Genomic DNA, 15,664 nt, shown 5'->3' with positions numbered 1-15,664 from the left:
TCACTATCACCACACCAAAGAAGTTCATCCTCTGAATGAATAAATTCTGTGTCAGCTGATTGACGGGACGATGAGTGGGCGGGGTCACCTGAAAAGATTGACTGTGGTGGGCGGGCTCTTCGTTGTGTGATTGACAGATCAGCGGATGGGGACGTCGCGGGGTGATTGACATGGCAATGGGCGGGACCAATCTGTGGCGTTGCGTGGTGGTTGGTGATCGAGCGCATTGCTCCCGGAAACAGTTTTATACTTCCGGTTAGATTTGCATGTTCTTGAGGGAGCGCTTCAGAGGGTGGAGCCATGAGCTGGATCTGTATCGCGGTCAAGGGATACCGTCTGTCGGTGAGCGTGCCCGGGGAGCGGGCAGCGGGGCGCGGGGCGCGGCGAGCGGCCCGCCGGTGAGCGTGCCCGAGGAGCGGGGCACGGCCCGTCGGTGAGCGTGCCCGGGGAGCGGGGCACGGCCCACGGCCCACGGCCCACGGCCCATTCTGAAAGAGGTGTTAAGAGGAAAACCCAACAGAAATTGTAGGTTTGGCAGCAACAATGGCGAGAAAATAGTTAATATTTTGGGTCCAGTGACTGTTCTTCAGAACGGTTTTTGCTCCTGATTTCCAACTTGCACAGTGCAGTGCTGTAGTTCACTCGAGTGTTTCTAGCTTTTTTTTAAAATTCACTCGTGGGACGTCGGCGTCCCTAACAGATCAGTATGTAGTGTCCGTCTTTAGTTGCCCTCGAGAAGGTGGTGATGTGCTCTATGTCTCTTAAACCGCTGCAGTCCTTGTGTTGTATGTAGACTACAATGATCAAAGGGAGGGAATTCCAGGATATAGCAATAGTTACAGAATGAGGCTTCGCAAATGGGTTAGGTTTTTCTGAAGAAGGGTCTAGGCCCGAAACGTCAGCTTTCCTGCTCCTCGGCCTGCTGTGTTCGTCCAGCTCTACACCTTCTTAGTTACAGAATGATTCTTTTTTTTTCCCCCAAGTCAGCATGGTGCGTGGCTTGGAGGGAAACAAGTAGGGGGTGGTCTTCCCATGTATCTGCTGCCCCTGTTGTTCTAGAGATGTTTGGAATGTGCTGTCTAAGGATCTTTGGTGAATTTCTGCAGTGCATCTCCCAGAGAATGCGCACTGTTGCTACTTGGTGGCGGAGAGTTTGGTTGCACCTATCCAGGCAAGTGGGGGGTATTCCATCACATTCGAGCATGGTGGCTCAGTGGTTAGCACTGCTGCCTCACAGTGCCGGGGACCCAGGTTCAATTCTACCCTCGAGCGACTGTCTGTGTGGAGTTTGCACGTTCTCCCTGTGTCTGCGTGGGTTTCCTCCCACAGTCCAAAGATGTGCAGGCTAGGTGGATTGGCTATGCTAAATTGTCCACAGTGTTCATTCGGGGATTTGTAGCTTAGGTGGGTTGCTTCAAGGGTCGGTGTGGACTTGTTGGGCCAAAGGGCCTGTTTCCACACTGTAGGGATTCTATGTTTTTCCTGACTTGTACCTTTTGAGGAGTCAGGAGATGTCTTACTCGCTGCAGTATTTCTAGCTTCTTACCTGTTCTTGTAGCCAATGTATTTACATGGTGATTCCAATAGAGTTTCTGGTCAATTGTAACCCCTGCAAGCCCCCAAATAAGGATTTGATAGTGGGGAATTCATTGATGGTAATACCACTGAATGTCCAAGAGGTGGTTAGATTGTCTCTAATAAGAGACAGTCATCACTTGGCATTTGTGGTGCCTGCTATAGGAATGATGTTGAACTTGGAAAGGGATCAGAAAAGATTTACGAGGATGTTATCAGGTTTTGAGGGTTTGAACTATAGCGAGAGACTGAATAGGCTGGGGCTTTATTTCCCTGGAGCATCAGGCTGAGGGATTACCTTATAGACACTTTTAAAATCATGAAGGCTATCGATAGGGTGAATAGCCAAGATCTTTTTACCGGGATAGAGGAGATTTAACTGGAGGGCATAGGTTTCAGGTGAGAGGGCAAAGATTTAAACGGGACCTGAGGGAGAAATTTTTCATGTAGGGGGTGGTGTGTGTATGGAATGTGTTACGATAGGAGGTGGTAGAGGTTGGTACAATTACAAAATTTAAAAGGCACTTTGATGGGTGTATGAATAGGAAGGGTTTAGAGGGATGTTAGCCAAATACTGACAAATGGGACCATATCAGCTTAGGATGGCTGGGTGGTGTGGATGAGTTGGAATGAATGGTCTTTTTCTGTGCTGTTTGACTGTAATTCTATGTCATTTGCCACTTGTCAGCCCAAGACTGAATATTGTCCAGATCTTGTTGCATTTGAACATGGACTGCTTCAGTATCTGAGGACTTGTGAATGGTGCTAAACATTGTGCAATCATTGGTCAACATCCCCATTTTTTCCTTGTGATGGAGGGAAGGTCTGCGAAGCAGCTGAAGAAGGTTGAGCCCAGACACTACCCTGAGGAACTGCTGCTGAGATGACAGACCTCCAACAGCTAAAATCATCTTCCTACACGCCAGATAAAAATCAAAAAAACTGCGGATGCTGTAAATCAGGGAAAAAAACAGAAGTTGCTGGAAAAGCCCAGCAGGTCTAGCAGCATCTGTGAAGGAAAAAAACAGGAGTTAACATTTTGGGTCCATCGCGTTCTCTCAGTTCCTTCATCTCTGTTGCATGTGTTCAGATGAGGTCAACTTTGACAAGGGAGCCTCCAAAATGTCCACCTTCTTCCTCAACTGAGGATTCCCCACTCTGTTGTTGACAGGGCACTCAACCAGGTCCGACCGATCTCCCACACGTCTGCCCTCGCCCTTTCTCCTCCCTCCCGCAACAGCGATAGGATTCCCCTTATCCTTACCTATCACCCCACCAGCATCCACGTCCAGAAGATCATCAGACACCCTTTCTGCCACCAGCAGACACACAATCCCCTCCCCTCCCCTCCCTTTGCCTGCCTTCCGCAGGGGCCGTTCCGTCAGGAACACCCTGGTCTACACGCCCTTCACCCCAAAAACACAAACACACACACACACACACACACACACACACACACACAACAGACCTATGGCACCTTCCCCTGTAACCGGCGAAGATGCAACACCTGCCCATTTACCTCCTCCCTCCCCAGTATCCAAGGGCCCAAACATACCTTCCAGGCGAAGCAACACTTCACCTGCACTTCCCAGAATCTAGTCTACTGTATTCACTGCTCACGATGCGGTCTCCTGTATATTGGGGAAACGAAGCGTAGATCGGGTGACCATTTTGCAGAATGTGTACGTTCTGTTCGCAAAAAAGACCCTGAACTATCTGTTGCCTGCCACTTCAACGCACTACCCTGCTCCTTGGCCAACATCTGTCGCTGGCTTGCTGCAGCGTTCCAGCAAAGCCCAAGCAAGCTGGAGGAATACCACCTCATTTTCCGCTTGGGGACCCTACAGCCCTCAGGACTCCATATTGAGTTCAATAATTTTAGGGCCTAAACTCTCCCATGTCCCAGCCCCCTACCCCACACACCAGGCCTTGTTACCACATAGCCTGCCATTACACACCCCCTGTTGTTAGTCACTAATAGTCCCCATTAACAGCTATTCACCCTCCCAGCCTGATTGTTATCAACTCCTTTGTCTGCCCAACTGTCTTTCTCTCTTTGGGTTCTTATCCTATTGTTTACTCTCTACCCCACCCACCTCCCTATTTTCTGCATATAAACTGACACTTTCCCAGCCACCATCAGTTCTGAGGAAGGGTCACCGGACCCGAAACATTAACTCTGTTTTTGCCTTCACAGATGCTGCCAGACCTGCTGGGCTTTTCCAGCAACTTCTGTTTTTGTTCCTAAATGCCAGGTTTGACTCCAGCCAGCGGAGAGTTGACCCCTGATACCCACTGATTCCAGTTTTGCTAAGGCTCCTTGATCCCACATTCTGTCAAATGTGACCTTGATGTCACTCTCATCTCACCTCTAGTATTCAGCACTTTTACATAAAAACATAAGAACTTTTGTTCGTGTTTGAACCGAGTCTGTAATGCAGTGAGGCAATGAGTGGCCTTAGCGGAACCTTGACTGTGCCTCACTGTGCAGTTTGCTTTACTGCTGCTTAAATTTGACCAAGTAAATCCAACAGATTGAACTGACAAGGATACCCGCTGAAGAAAATTTGTGAAGCTGTCATTATTGGTAATCACTCATTTCTGAATATGGTTGTCCACCTTGGAAATTCCAAGTCACTAGTCATGGATTATGTTGGTTCTTGTGTGTCTCATGAGCTCAGTCTGAGAATCAGGTCTCTTGGCCAGTATTTCTGGGAGATGGAATTGGTCCTTGGTCTTGATTGTTGGTGTTCCTTTTTCGGGTTCCTTTTCTGCACTGCCTATTGTCAACAGGTGTTCTCAAAAATTGTGTTCCTTAAGACAGGAGGTTTCTCCAAATCAGTTTCTTCTGAGTGAGGGTCTCCCACACATTTTTTGTCTCTATTCATTTGTGGGATGTGGGCATCGCTGGCTGGGCCAGCGTTTTTTGCCCATTCTTAGTTGCCCCTGAGAAGGTGGTGGTGAGCTGTTTTCTTGAACTGCTGCAGTCCTCCTGCTGTGGGTTGACCCATAATGCTGAGGGAGGGAATTCCAGGATTTTGACCCAGCAACAGTGAAGGAACGGTGATATATTCCCAAGTCGGGATGGTGAGTTGCTTGGAGGGGAACTTGCAGGTGGTGGTGTTCCCATATGTTTGATGCCCTTGTCCTTCGAGATGGAAGTGGTTTTGAGTTTGGAAGGTGCTGTCTCAGGATCTTTGAATTTCTGCAGTGCATCTTGTAAATAGTACACACTGCTGCTACTGAGCGTCGGTGGTGGAGGGAGTGGATGCTTGTGGATGTAGTGCTAATCAAGCGGGCTGCTTTGTCCTGGATGCTGCCAAGCTTCTTGTGTTGTTGGGGCTGCACCCATCCAGGCAAGTGGGGAGTATTCCATCACACTCCTGACTTGTCTTGTAGATGGTGGACAGGCTTTGAGGAGTCAGGAGGTGAGTTATTCACTGCAGTATTCCTAGCTTCTGACCTGCTTTTGTAGCCACTGTGTTTATATGGTGAGTCCAATTGAGTTTCTGGTCAATGATAACCTCCAGGATGCTGATAGTAGGGGATTCAGTGATGGTAACACCATTGAATGTTAAGGGACTGTGGTTAGATTGTCTCTTATTGGGGATGGTCATAGCCTGGCATTTGTGTGGCGTGGATGTCACTTGCCACTTGCCAGCCCAAACCTGCATATTGTCCAGATGTTGTTGCATTTTAACATGGACTGCTTCAGTATCTGTGGAATTGCAAATGGTGCTGAACATTGTGCAATCATCGGCGAACGTCCCCACTACTGACCTTGTGATGGAGGGAAGGTCATTGATTAAGCAGCTGAAGATGGTTGGGCCAAGGACACTACCCTGAGTTATACATTGACATGTATGTTGCATTTCTTGAGGGATGCCTTCAGGAAGTGTTTGAAGTGTTTTCTTGTTGGTCCTCTTGATTAAGTGCCTTTCTTTAGCTGGGCGAAGATGATTTACTTTGGCAATTAAAACTTGAGTATCCAAAGGACATGGCTGGACCAGTGAAGTCCATTTTAGACTATCGTGACCTTGATGCTGGTGCTATTGGCTCCTTCAGGAACACTGACGTTGGTACACTTGTCTTCCCAGCTGAAGTGGAGAATCCATTTCAAATAGTGTTGATGGTACTTGCCAGGTCCTTGACGTGGCACCTATACATTGTTCAAGTTTTGGACTCTCGGAGAAGTCGGAAGGATGACTGCCTTGTACAAAAGAATCTTGATATCATTACGGATATCCAAAGGTGGTGCTCACAAGCGATGTTAGATTTCTGCATTGATGTCAGGCTTTGAGAGATGGATCGCCAGTAGGAGAATTTCTCCTTTGATCTTAATGATGCTGTACTTAACTTTTCTAAGGAAAGTGGTCAGGCTAAAAAGCCCCTTCTCAGAGAGGAATTTTTCCTGCAATTTTCTTCCATTAATAGAATTCCCAACTTGTTATCACGTATGTAGCTTGAGTATTGTTATGAAGTTTAACAATGAAATTTTGTTCAGTTTTGTTTTCTGCTCCATTTCTAGTCTTCCTTTGTGTTAACATCAAGATGGACAAGAATAAGACCTACTTGGAAATTGGAATACAGCACAAAGTCTGAGAAACCTGAGCAACCTATTGGACGATATCCTGTCCCATATAAAAAGGATCTGCCATATGACATTGTTGAACTGATGGAGGAGGTAGAAACTAAGGTAGATTGTTGGGATGCTGTGTATTGATGCTGTGTAAAACATCTGAATTTTGGATTACATTTAAGTTAATTATCTAGCCTCTTCAACTGTGGTTAAATAATTCATTTTAACACTTGGCAGTGAAAACTGCATTTTGATGATATCCTAATTACAAGTTCTAATCTCCAACGGCAGTATAGAATTGGGGCGACATGATGGCTCAGTGGTTCGCATTGCTGCCTCACAGTGCCAGGGACCCGGGTTTAATTCCAGCCTCTGGCGACTGTCTGTGTGGAGTTTGCACATTCTCCCCTAGTCTGCGTGGGTTTGCTCCGGTTTCCTTCCACAGTCCAGAGATGTGCTGGTGAGGTGGATTGGCCATGCTAAATTGCCTACGGTGTTTAGGGTGGGAAATGCAGGTGTGGGTCTGGGTGGGATGCTCTTTCAAGTGTCTGTGAACTCGAAGGGTCGAATCGCCTGCTTCCACATCATTGGGATTTTATTTTATTCTATTCTATGAAAAGTACAGTTATTAAATTGCACAAACTGACTGTAGGTTTGTGTGTTCTGTTCTGCATCACTCTTAATATCAGTTAGAACATCAATACAGACCATTTGGTCCAATTGCTGGTCTCTTTTTACCCTCCACGCAAGCAAATTATTTTAATGACAATTAGGTGCCCTGATTCCATATCCCTTCTTTATCCTTATCCTTAATCTTTTTGAATCTAATCTTGAATATTGACATTTTGTCAGTCACTAACCCTCAATGAAATGAATTTGAGTGTTTTCTTGTAAAGATTTCATCTGCAGCCTGTTCTAAATCTTCTAAATGTAATCCTCCCTATGATCCCCATTTCTAGGTGCTCAACTGCTGAAAATAGTCTGCCTCTACCAACAGTGTCTCAACCTTTCAGCATTTTAAGCATATATCATCCTGTAATACATGTTGTTGTCTTAATGAAGGAACACCTGGGTTTTGTATTTTTTTTTTTTGCATATTTTTGTTTTCTTATACAGGGCACTATCCCAGCAAATACAAGAACAGGAGTCAGCCATTCAGCCCCTCAAGCCCTTTCCACCATTCAGTAAGGGCATAACTGATCTATAGCCTAACTGTCTTTGCCATTGGCCCGTAATCCGTTTAATAGCTTTTGCTTAACCAAAAATGTGTCGATCTCCAATTTAAAGTTAACAACTGATCCAGCATCCACTGCTGTTTGTGGCAGAGAGTTCCAAATATCTACCGTCCTTTATATGTTGAAGTGCTTCCTAACGTGTCTCCTGACCTGGTCTGCACCCTAGCTCTAGAATCCTCAATCAGGGAAATAGTTTATCTTTTATCTACCCCTATCTTTTCCTGGTAATGTCTTGAAGACTCCGATCAGATCACCCCTTAACCTTCTAAATTCTGGAGCAAACAGACCCAATTTTTATAATCACTCATCAGAATTTAACTCCTGAATCCCTCTTGTACTAACTGTAAGTATGATTACCATTGAATAAAGCTTAATATTGCATACAGTGGCCTTAGCAAGATATTATATTGGTTTGCTGTTACCACCTGACTTTTGTTTTCACATCTTGTGAGACAACCTAAAATTCCATTAACTTTTTTTTTAAAATGACTGTCCTTTGTCTTGCACCCCAAATCCTTCTGCTCTTGTAATGCGCTCAGTGTAATTTCTGTTATATTTACGTAATACATAACCTCATACATAATGACCATAGTTCTTTGCGGCTTTCTCCCTTATTTTTTTTCTGAGGGATTTTCTGCATCTCCTATTGTGGCATGATCTGCAAATTTCAATGTAGTCTATATCCAAATCATGATATTCACATTGAAATGAAGTGGCCCCAGCACTGAATCCAGAGGGACACTGCTAATCTGCTTTTTGAGAAACTTCCCCAAACTTGTACTCTTTTATTGCCATTTATTAAATTTGTAACTAGTTTTGTGTTCTCTAATCATCTCTAATTCTTTGTGTAGTAACTTGTCAATCTTTCCTAGAGTTCAAATACATCATATCTCCAATCCATCATGTCTATTATGACATCAAAGAATTCAGAGTTTCACCTACCACAGTTGTTTCTTCAGAATTCTGGTGGCTACTTTCATTTCCTGTCAATTTTCTTAGTCGTTGTATTGGTCGTTTGTCAAGTTTAAAATGTACGGGAGAGAGGGAGAAACATTATTTTTGTCTTTCCATTCTACACCTGCTACAGTGAATTTTTTGTGTGCTTTGAAGATTTTTTTGGAATGCCATTTTTGTGTGTAACCTGGGGAACTGTGCAGTATATTTTCAGTGTTCCTTCTATTTTGCAGAGTGGTTTTTTGCCAAACATATTCAAGGTGCTTTCCTATCGACCTATAGAATTCAGGGTGTTCTTTGCATACTACAATGCCCTAATGAACAAAGAAACAGGTAGGATAAATGAATTCATCTTACACTTTTTTTTTCTCTAAATTGAGATGTAGATACATGATTCACAGAACATGTATTTTTGTTTTGGTGGGTACTTAGTTTTGTGTATCTAGAGCTTCTGCAGCGACAAATATTTGCAATTTTATTTCACTTTCCAATCTTTACATTTTTAATTTTCAGCTCCTAATCCCAGATTTGAGATCAAGTGACTGGGCAAAGGGGTGGATGACTAAATATGGGACTGTGGAGGGGGAGGGTTATAATACTGGAATATTGAGCAAGAAATAGCTGAAATCCCACTCTGATGGGTTATGAAATAGAATTCAATAACTGTTAAATTGTGTACTGCTGTAACAAAAACTATTGTCAGGAGAGCAGCTAAACTGTTCTAAAATCCTAGAAACCATTACATTTTTTGAAGGAAGAAATGATTAAATATTTCATGTAAAAGCAAGATGGTGGGATTAATAGCTTTGAGTTTCTTTAGCAAAGAGTTTCTATGAACAGGGTTTCCTGTGTGGTTTTAAGCATGTAATCCGGTTATTATCAGGCAAATGAGCGCTAAGGGTGCTGTTCAAAAGAATTGAATTCCTCCCTGACTCTTTTTGTTTATTGGAGGAGGCCATTTCGTCCAAGTGTGTTCCGCCACCATTCAATAAGATAACTGCTAATCTGCAATATAACCCCCTATATCGGCCTAAGCACCCCATCAGCCTTTCTGCTCCTATGATGCTGCTTAGCCTGCTGTGTTCATCCAGCTCTGTACCTTGTTGTCTCCCATTGTGTAGTGTGTTTGGTTAACAAAGATATATCAATCTCAGATTTAAAATGAATATTTGATCTGGCCAATCTAGCATCAGTTGCCACTCGCAGAAGAAATCACTTCTTGTGAAGGAAGTGTTTCTTAACTTCAGTCCTGAAAGGTCTGGCTCTAATTTTAGACTATGTCCCGAGCTTTAGTGCCTCCAATCAGTGAGAACAATTTGTCTATCCGTTTCTTCCTCTTCATACCATGAAATCTTTAATCAACCTTAACCTAAATTTCAGGAAATGTGACTCTAATTCATGCTACTTGTAGTTTAACCCATTTGCTCAAGAACAAAATACGGTTAGACAATACTGAAAGAGGTTCAGGAAAGGGAACGGAGTTGCTTGCATTTCAAATTGACGAGGCATCTCATCTGATGCCTCATCCATAGATTCCGAGGGAAGTGAGTAGAAATCAGGAAGCATTGGCAATGATATCCAATCCGGTGTAGCCTAGGTGATACTGGAGGATTACAAATGTTACACCTTTTGTTTGAAAAAGGATATAACAATAAGCCCAACAATTAGAGGGGAGTTAATTGAATTTCACTGGTGGGGAAGCTTTTAAAAATGAACTGGGACAAAACTGATAGTCACTTGGGCCAATGTGGGTTAATTATGTTGGGGATACATATCGATTGATTATTGCTCAAAAAATGTCATTTTAAAGTTTTTTTCATTAGGAGATTTTGCAAGAGTATTGATTTCGAAGGTTAAAACAAACATTAATACTGCACTTATACTCCACAAAACATGAAGATTGATTTTCTCTTTGAATCAATATTCTTGTGAAATATCCTGATGGGTAAGATGAAAGGCTTCAACAAAGTGTTTGTTTTTTTTTAAGCAGTAGCCAAGTTCTATATGACCAAATATCAATTTATAATATTTATGGATAATGGGAGGAACTGGAAGATTTTGAACTTTTGGACTCTCTCTGGGTTATAAAGGGTTTTCACCAAGGATTTGAAGAGAGCCCATGTAATTTCTTGGAAATGAGGTCAGCAATTCAATGTGGGCTGTGGGCTGTGGTCTGCCTGCTGATTGTGGAAAGTTTAAATGACTTTGGTAAAATAATCAAGCAAAACTTCTAGGGAAATGATAGATGGGATTTATTGCCCTTAATTGCATGGCTTTGGAAGAGACTGTCGGAGCCTTCATGCGAATGGATGTCTCACAACCCTCTGTGGACTATGCTTTTTGTTTCACAAACCAAAGGGGCAAAGAAAGAGTAGTGCATTTGCAAGACTATTGAGACTGTCTCTCTTGGTTGAAGTACTTGAGAACTCGAGTTTTCATGTTATAGTATTTTAATTGTCTTGTAAACCATGAAAAAGCTCAAGTATGACCACTATCCAAAAACTCTGGATTCTAATTGAACTGAAACCTTGTTTGGAAGATCTTACATCAGTCAATGGCTGTCAGCAATTCAATTTTGTTAACTAGATTTCAAGCAGGAGTTGGATGCAGCACTTGTGGCTAATGGGATCAAAGAAAATGGTGGGGGTGAAAGCAAGAATGGCCTATTGAGTTGGACGATCGGCCGTGACCATAAATAGTGGAGCAGTCTCGGGGTTGAGTGGCTTACTCCTATTATCTATGTTTCTCAGATAACTATACCTATTGCTTGAAAATGTTCAATATTTTGACTTCAACCATTTTGCGGTAGAAAATCCCACAAGCTCACTACCTTCTGCAGAAATTTTCCAGCATCTCGGTCCTAAACGGCCTACCCTGCATTCTTAGACTGAGACCCCTGTTTCTGGCCTTCCTGGCCATCTCGAACACTTTTCCTGCATTTACCTTGTTTGGTCCTGTCAGAATTTTATGGGTTTTTGTGGTTGGTTCACTCGCTGAGCTGGTTCATTAGTTTGCATACGTTTCGTTATCCAGCAGGGTAATGAAATGTCTGTGAACTAACGAACCAGCTCGGTGAGCGAACTAACCACAGCATCCACAACCCGAGCTACAAATCTACTCAAGAATCTTTATTATTGGATTCCTCCTCATTCTTCTAAGCTCAAGTGAATGTGATCCTAATCAAACCGATGTCTCCTCTTATGTCAGTCCTGCCGTCCCAGGAATCAGTCTGGTAAACCTTTGTTACAAGCCCTCCCGTAACCAGAACATGCATCCTCAAGGAGAGCAAACTTCTCAATATTCCAGATGTGATCTCACCAAGGTCCTATACAATTGCAGTAAGACATCCCTGCTCCTGTACTTGAATTCTGTCCCTATGACGGCCAACATATTGTTTGCATTTTTCACTGCCTGCTGTATCTGCATACTTGCTTTCAGCATGTGGTGTACAAGAACACCCATGTTGCACCTCCTCCTTTTCTCAATCAACTGCTTTTCTTCTTTCTATGGTTTAACAATTTATTGTTGCAGCAAATTATCCTGAACACACTCGAGGAAGTTGCTTACTTTCTGATGCTAATTTGCATATCCTAATTTATACTGAAGTTACAAAGCCCTCATTAAGACCACCCTCCCTTTGCTAGATGCTTGTTAAATCTCTATTTACGCGAGCACTTGCTTCAGAGCTGCGATCAGGAGGTTTATATACAAGTCCCATAAAGACTTGTATTGTTTTTAAAATTTCTTAATTTTACCCATAACGTGTCTCCTGTCTTACATTTTGGTACTTGCTGCCATTTTAAATAAATCTAGCCTTGTCCTATGGACTTTATATGCTCGAATATTTAGTTTCTACTCCTGGTTGTCTTTCAATATGTATGAATACCTGCCATATCAAGCCTACTATTTAAGCTTTGCGACTTAAAACCAAGAAGTGGATAGTTTTGGAGCAAGCTGTAAAAGTGACTGTAATTCCTTTTTAACTTTAAATGTTTTAACTTTTCTCTTTCGGATCCCACCTGATGCCTCAAATGCTTTTCTAGGTAATCTCAGCAAAGCGGATAGAGAGCTGATTATTGTGGCCACAAGTGCTAATAATCACTGTCCCTACTGTGTTATTGCACATAGTGCCCTACATCGGATATATTCCAAAAATCCAATTCTAGCAGATCAGGTGAGTACTAATAAAATAATCAGTTTACACACAGCCAGACCTTTGAAATGGACTGTTTTGACAGTTAGTGACATCTCCTCTCTTCTGCCTTTTCTTTTAAGGTGGTTGTGAACAGGCACCTGGCTGACCTGGATGATCGGCAACATGCCATGTTGGATTTTGCTCTTGCTGTGAGCAATGCAGAAAACATCAGTGAAGATCACCTTAAAAAACTGGAGATGCATGGATTTGATTGTGAGGATGCTTGGGACATTGCCGCAATAACTGCGTTTTTCGCAATGTCCAACCGTCTAGCTCACCTTATTGATTTGCATCCGAATGAAGAATTTTATACACTGGGAAGATTGCCCAGGGAGAAGGATAAGAGTGAAGGTTAAGATTATCTGATGTCTAGTTCTGTTTCAGCCTGCTGTTTATTTTGAAAGTAGCTTACTTTTATTTAAGTTTGAAGTAAAAGCTCTGGAACCCAGAGCTAGTAGTTTACGAAATGCAAAATACAACTAGAATTCGAGATAAGTTAATGATTTCTATATAAAGTTGAAACTGAGAATTCTTGCACAGCTATTAAAGTCAGGAAATAACAAATGAAGTGAATTGAACATCTATCCAACTGTTACAAAATTGCATGCCGAATAATTTTGTACTATTTAATATTTTTATTCGTTTACAGGATGAGGGTGTTGCTGGCAAGGCCAGCATTTCTTGCCCAGAGGGCAGTTAATAGTTAACCACACTATTGTGGGTCTGGAGTCGCATGTAGGCCAGACAAGGTAAGGATGGTGGCTTACTTCCCTAAAGGACATTAGTGAACCAGATGATTTTTTTTCCAACAATCGATAATAGATTCATGGTCACCTTAGATTCTTAATTCCAGATTTTTATTCAATTCAAATTTCACCATCTGCTGTGGTGGGATTCAAACCTAAGTCTTCAGAACATTACTTGGATTTCTGGATTAACAGTCCAGCAATAATTCCATTAGGCCATCACTTCCCCATTATTTACAGATATGTATGTCTTGTGGGCAGATCTGGCACTCTTTTTCAGTCCCAGAATACTGTCACAGGTATAATTGAACTCTATTTGATTAGTTCTGTTAAAAATAAATCAACTATTTCAGTGTTTGTTTATACATTTATTGAGTTGAACATGGTTGTATGCCTGTTTGAAAATGGCACATTTTGGGTGTTTTCAGGATGTTGTGATAGGCATCAATTGATTTTAATTGGATCGAAGAATGTACAGTAATTCTATTTTAACTGCATTTTTGTGAAAAATGTTATTTCCTGGTTAATTGAAGAGAAAGGCAGTTGTGTCTGAACAGCAGTTTGAGTAGTTCTCTAGATTGGTATAAAAATGAGAATTTGAGTTCTAGGCACCTGCATAATAGGAAGGGGATTACAGCCATGGAACTGGTACAGTGAAAATTCACTAGAACGGTGATATGAGTTGTATTTATGAGGAAAGATTTGAAAGTTTAACACTTTTTTTTTCATAAACAGGAGGTCAGGGCATAAGCTAACAAATTCTTCATTCTTCGTAATTTTGGAAAGGTCAATAATACATTGGAGCTTTCAGTTATTAATGAACCAGTCAATAATGGTAAAAGCAAGGCTACCATAAAAGAGCAAATGAAAACGTCAAGATATTTTGCAACGGGTAACTTGAACAAAGAATACTTTGGCTATCAGGGCTGTGACTACGGCATTTAAATGGGAATTAAGAGGAGTGTGAAGAAAATAAGTTGAAAATACATAGCTCCAATTGATAACATGGGCTAACAACAGTTCCAGTTATTTTTATAATTGCACACTTCATTAAATTTAGTTTTGCAGGACTTGAATTTTAATGAATATTAATAAATGCAATCAAGAATATCTACAGGTTACAGGTCAAGTGAATTCTCATTTAAGATTAACATTTAACCAATTTAATTCTAGCTAGTATGGAATAAATTAATTGTGATCCACGAGATAGAAAACTCAACTGTCAGAAGCTGACCGTAACTAATTCAAATACTATTCCACCACCTTTTATCTTCTATCCTTTTTATAGGCTGAAAGGATTGAGTTAAGGGCTAAACTTTTTGTCATCATTGTAAGTTTTAGCAAAAACAATGAGAGCTATTGATGTACAAAGACTGGATAACAGACAAAAACATGCAAACTGTCAAGGCTGGTAATGTAGGAGCAATATTTTACCCATGTTAATTGTGGGAAAACAGTAGATAATGTAAGACATCTGGACAAAGATGTGGGAATTGAAATATGTAACGTTTGTATTAAGCTTGGAGGTATCTGTAACTTTGCAGAGTTGGTTTTATACTGTATGATGATGACCAGCTTTCCTTGTATACACATGAAAATAAATGATGATTGACCTGTGTACTGAGTTTCTTGTTCATGTGTTGAGTTGTGCTCCAATAGAATCCTGATCAGCAGGAACACATGCACGCACACTTTGGACAGAATACCTGTGCTGGATGGATATGTTCACGATTCAAAGAATCTGAAGCCGTCTCAGGATGGGAGATGCCGGGTAGTGAGACAGATATGAAATACCTAATGGAATTTCGCAAGTTACTTTCAGAAATCTGGATGCTTAAGTATAAAGACTGAATGGGCAAGATATATAATTGCTTGAAATCAAATAATATTTCATTTTAAGAATGCTTTGTTGGATAATAATGGATACGTCAGAACAAATAAGAAATTTGTTCTCAGAACTTGGATTATTTTGTTAGGCTGTAATTGAATATCAATTCTGGAATTTGTACAGGAAAGTGAAAGGAAAATGCAGATGTGACTGATTATAGAAAGGTTAAGGCTTTGACTGGAACAATTAATTTTGGGAACTATAAAGGAAATAGTAAGAATATCCACCAGTTGGATGCAGTTTTTAAGAAAAGAGAACTGGGATTTTGTTTCAGTTAATTTGATTTGGTAGTTCAAGTATTTATGCCTAAATTCCAGTAAATAAGAATCAGCAGTAATTTTCATAAAGTTAGAGTAGGGTGATCTATAGAAGTGGGCAGTACCATCGTGGACAAGACAGTGACCATACATATCTTCTGCATGTGTGTCTACTGACCAGCTCTATAGCTGTCGTCTTCATTGCTCTGAAATGTAGACTCAGGTCCTGGGGATT

General features: G+C 41.6%; 1 protein-coding gene across 1 annotated transcript; it reads left to right on the top strand.

Annotated features, from left to right (window-relative positions):
- The first annotated feature begins 239 nt into the window (after positions 1–239).
- si:ch211-175m2.5 (uncharacterized protein LOC568697 homolog) lies at positions 240–13,287 on the top strand. Its single transcript, XM_020521156.2, has 5 exons — positions 240–342; positions 6,104–6,271; positions 8,577–8,676; positions 12,387–12,517; positions 12,619–13,287. Exons 1-5 carry the CDS (start codon positions 301–303, stop codon positions 12,892–12,894), a joined length of 717 nt encoding a protein of 238 aa, XP_020376745.1. The 5' UTR covers positions 240–300; the 3' UTR covers positions 12,895–13,287.
- The last annotated feature ends 2,377 nt before the right edge of the window (positions 13,288–15,664 follow it).

Source organism: Rhincodon typus, chromosome 1 (assembly GCF_021869965.1).
Source record: "Rhincodon typus isolate 14 chromosome 1, sRhiTyp1.1, whole genome shotgun sequence".
Taxonomy (NCBI): Eukaryota; Metazoa; Chordata; class Chondrichthyes; order Orectolobiformes; family Rhincodontidae; genus Rhincodon; species Rhincodon typus.
The sequence above is the reverse complement of the archived record's forward strand: the minus strand, read 5'-3'. Positions and strand labels throughout refer to the sequence as shown.

Coding starts and splice junctions, on each gene's coding strand:
- si:ch211-175m2.5 (XM_020521156.2), top strand. CDS start 301: ATGAGCTGGATCTGTATCGCGGTCAAGGGATACCGTCTGTCG. Junction 6,272..8,576: donor TGGAGGAGGTAGAAACTAAG/GTAGATTGTTGG, acceptor TCTATTTTGCAG/AGTGGTTTTTTGCCAAACAT. Junction 12,518..12,618: donor ATCCAATTCTAGCAGATCAG/GTGAGTACTAAT, acceptor TTTTCTTTTAAG/GTGGTTGTGAACAGGCACCT.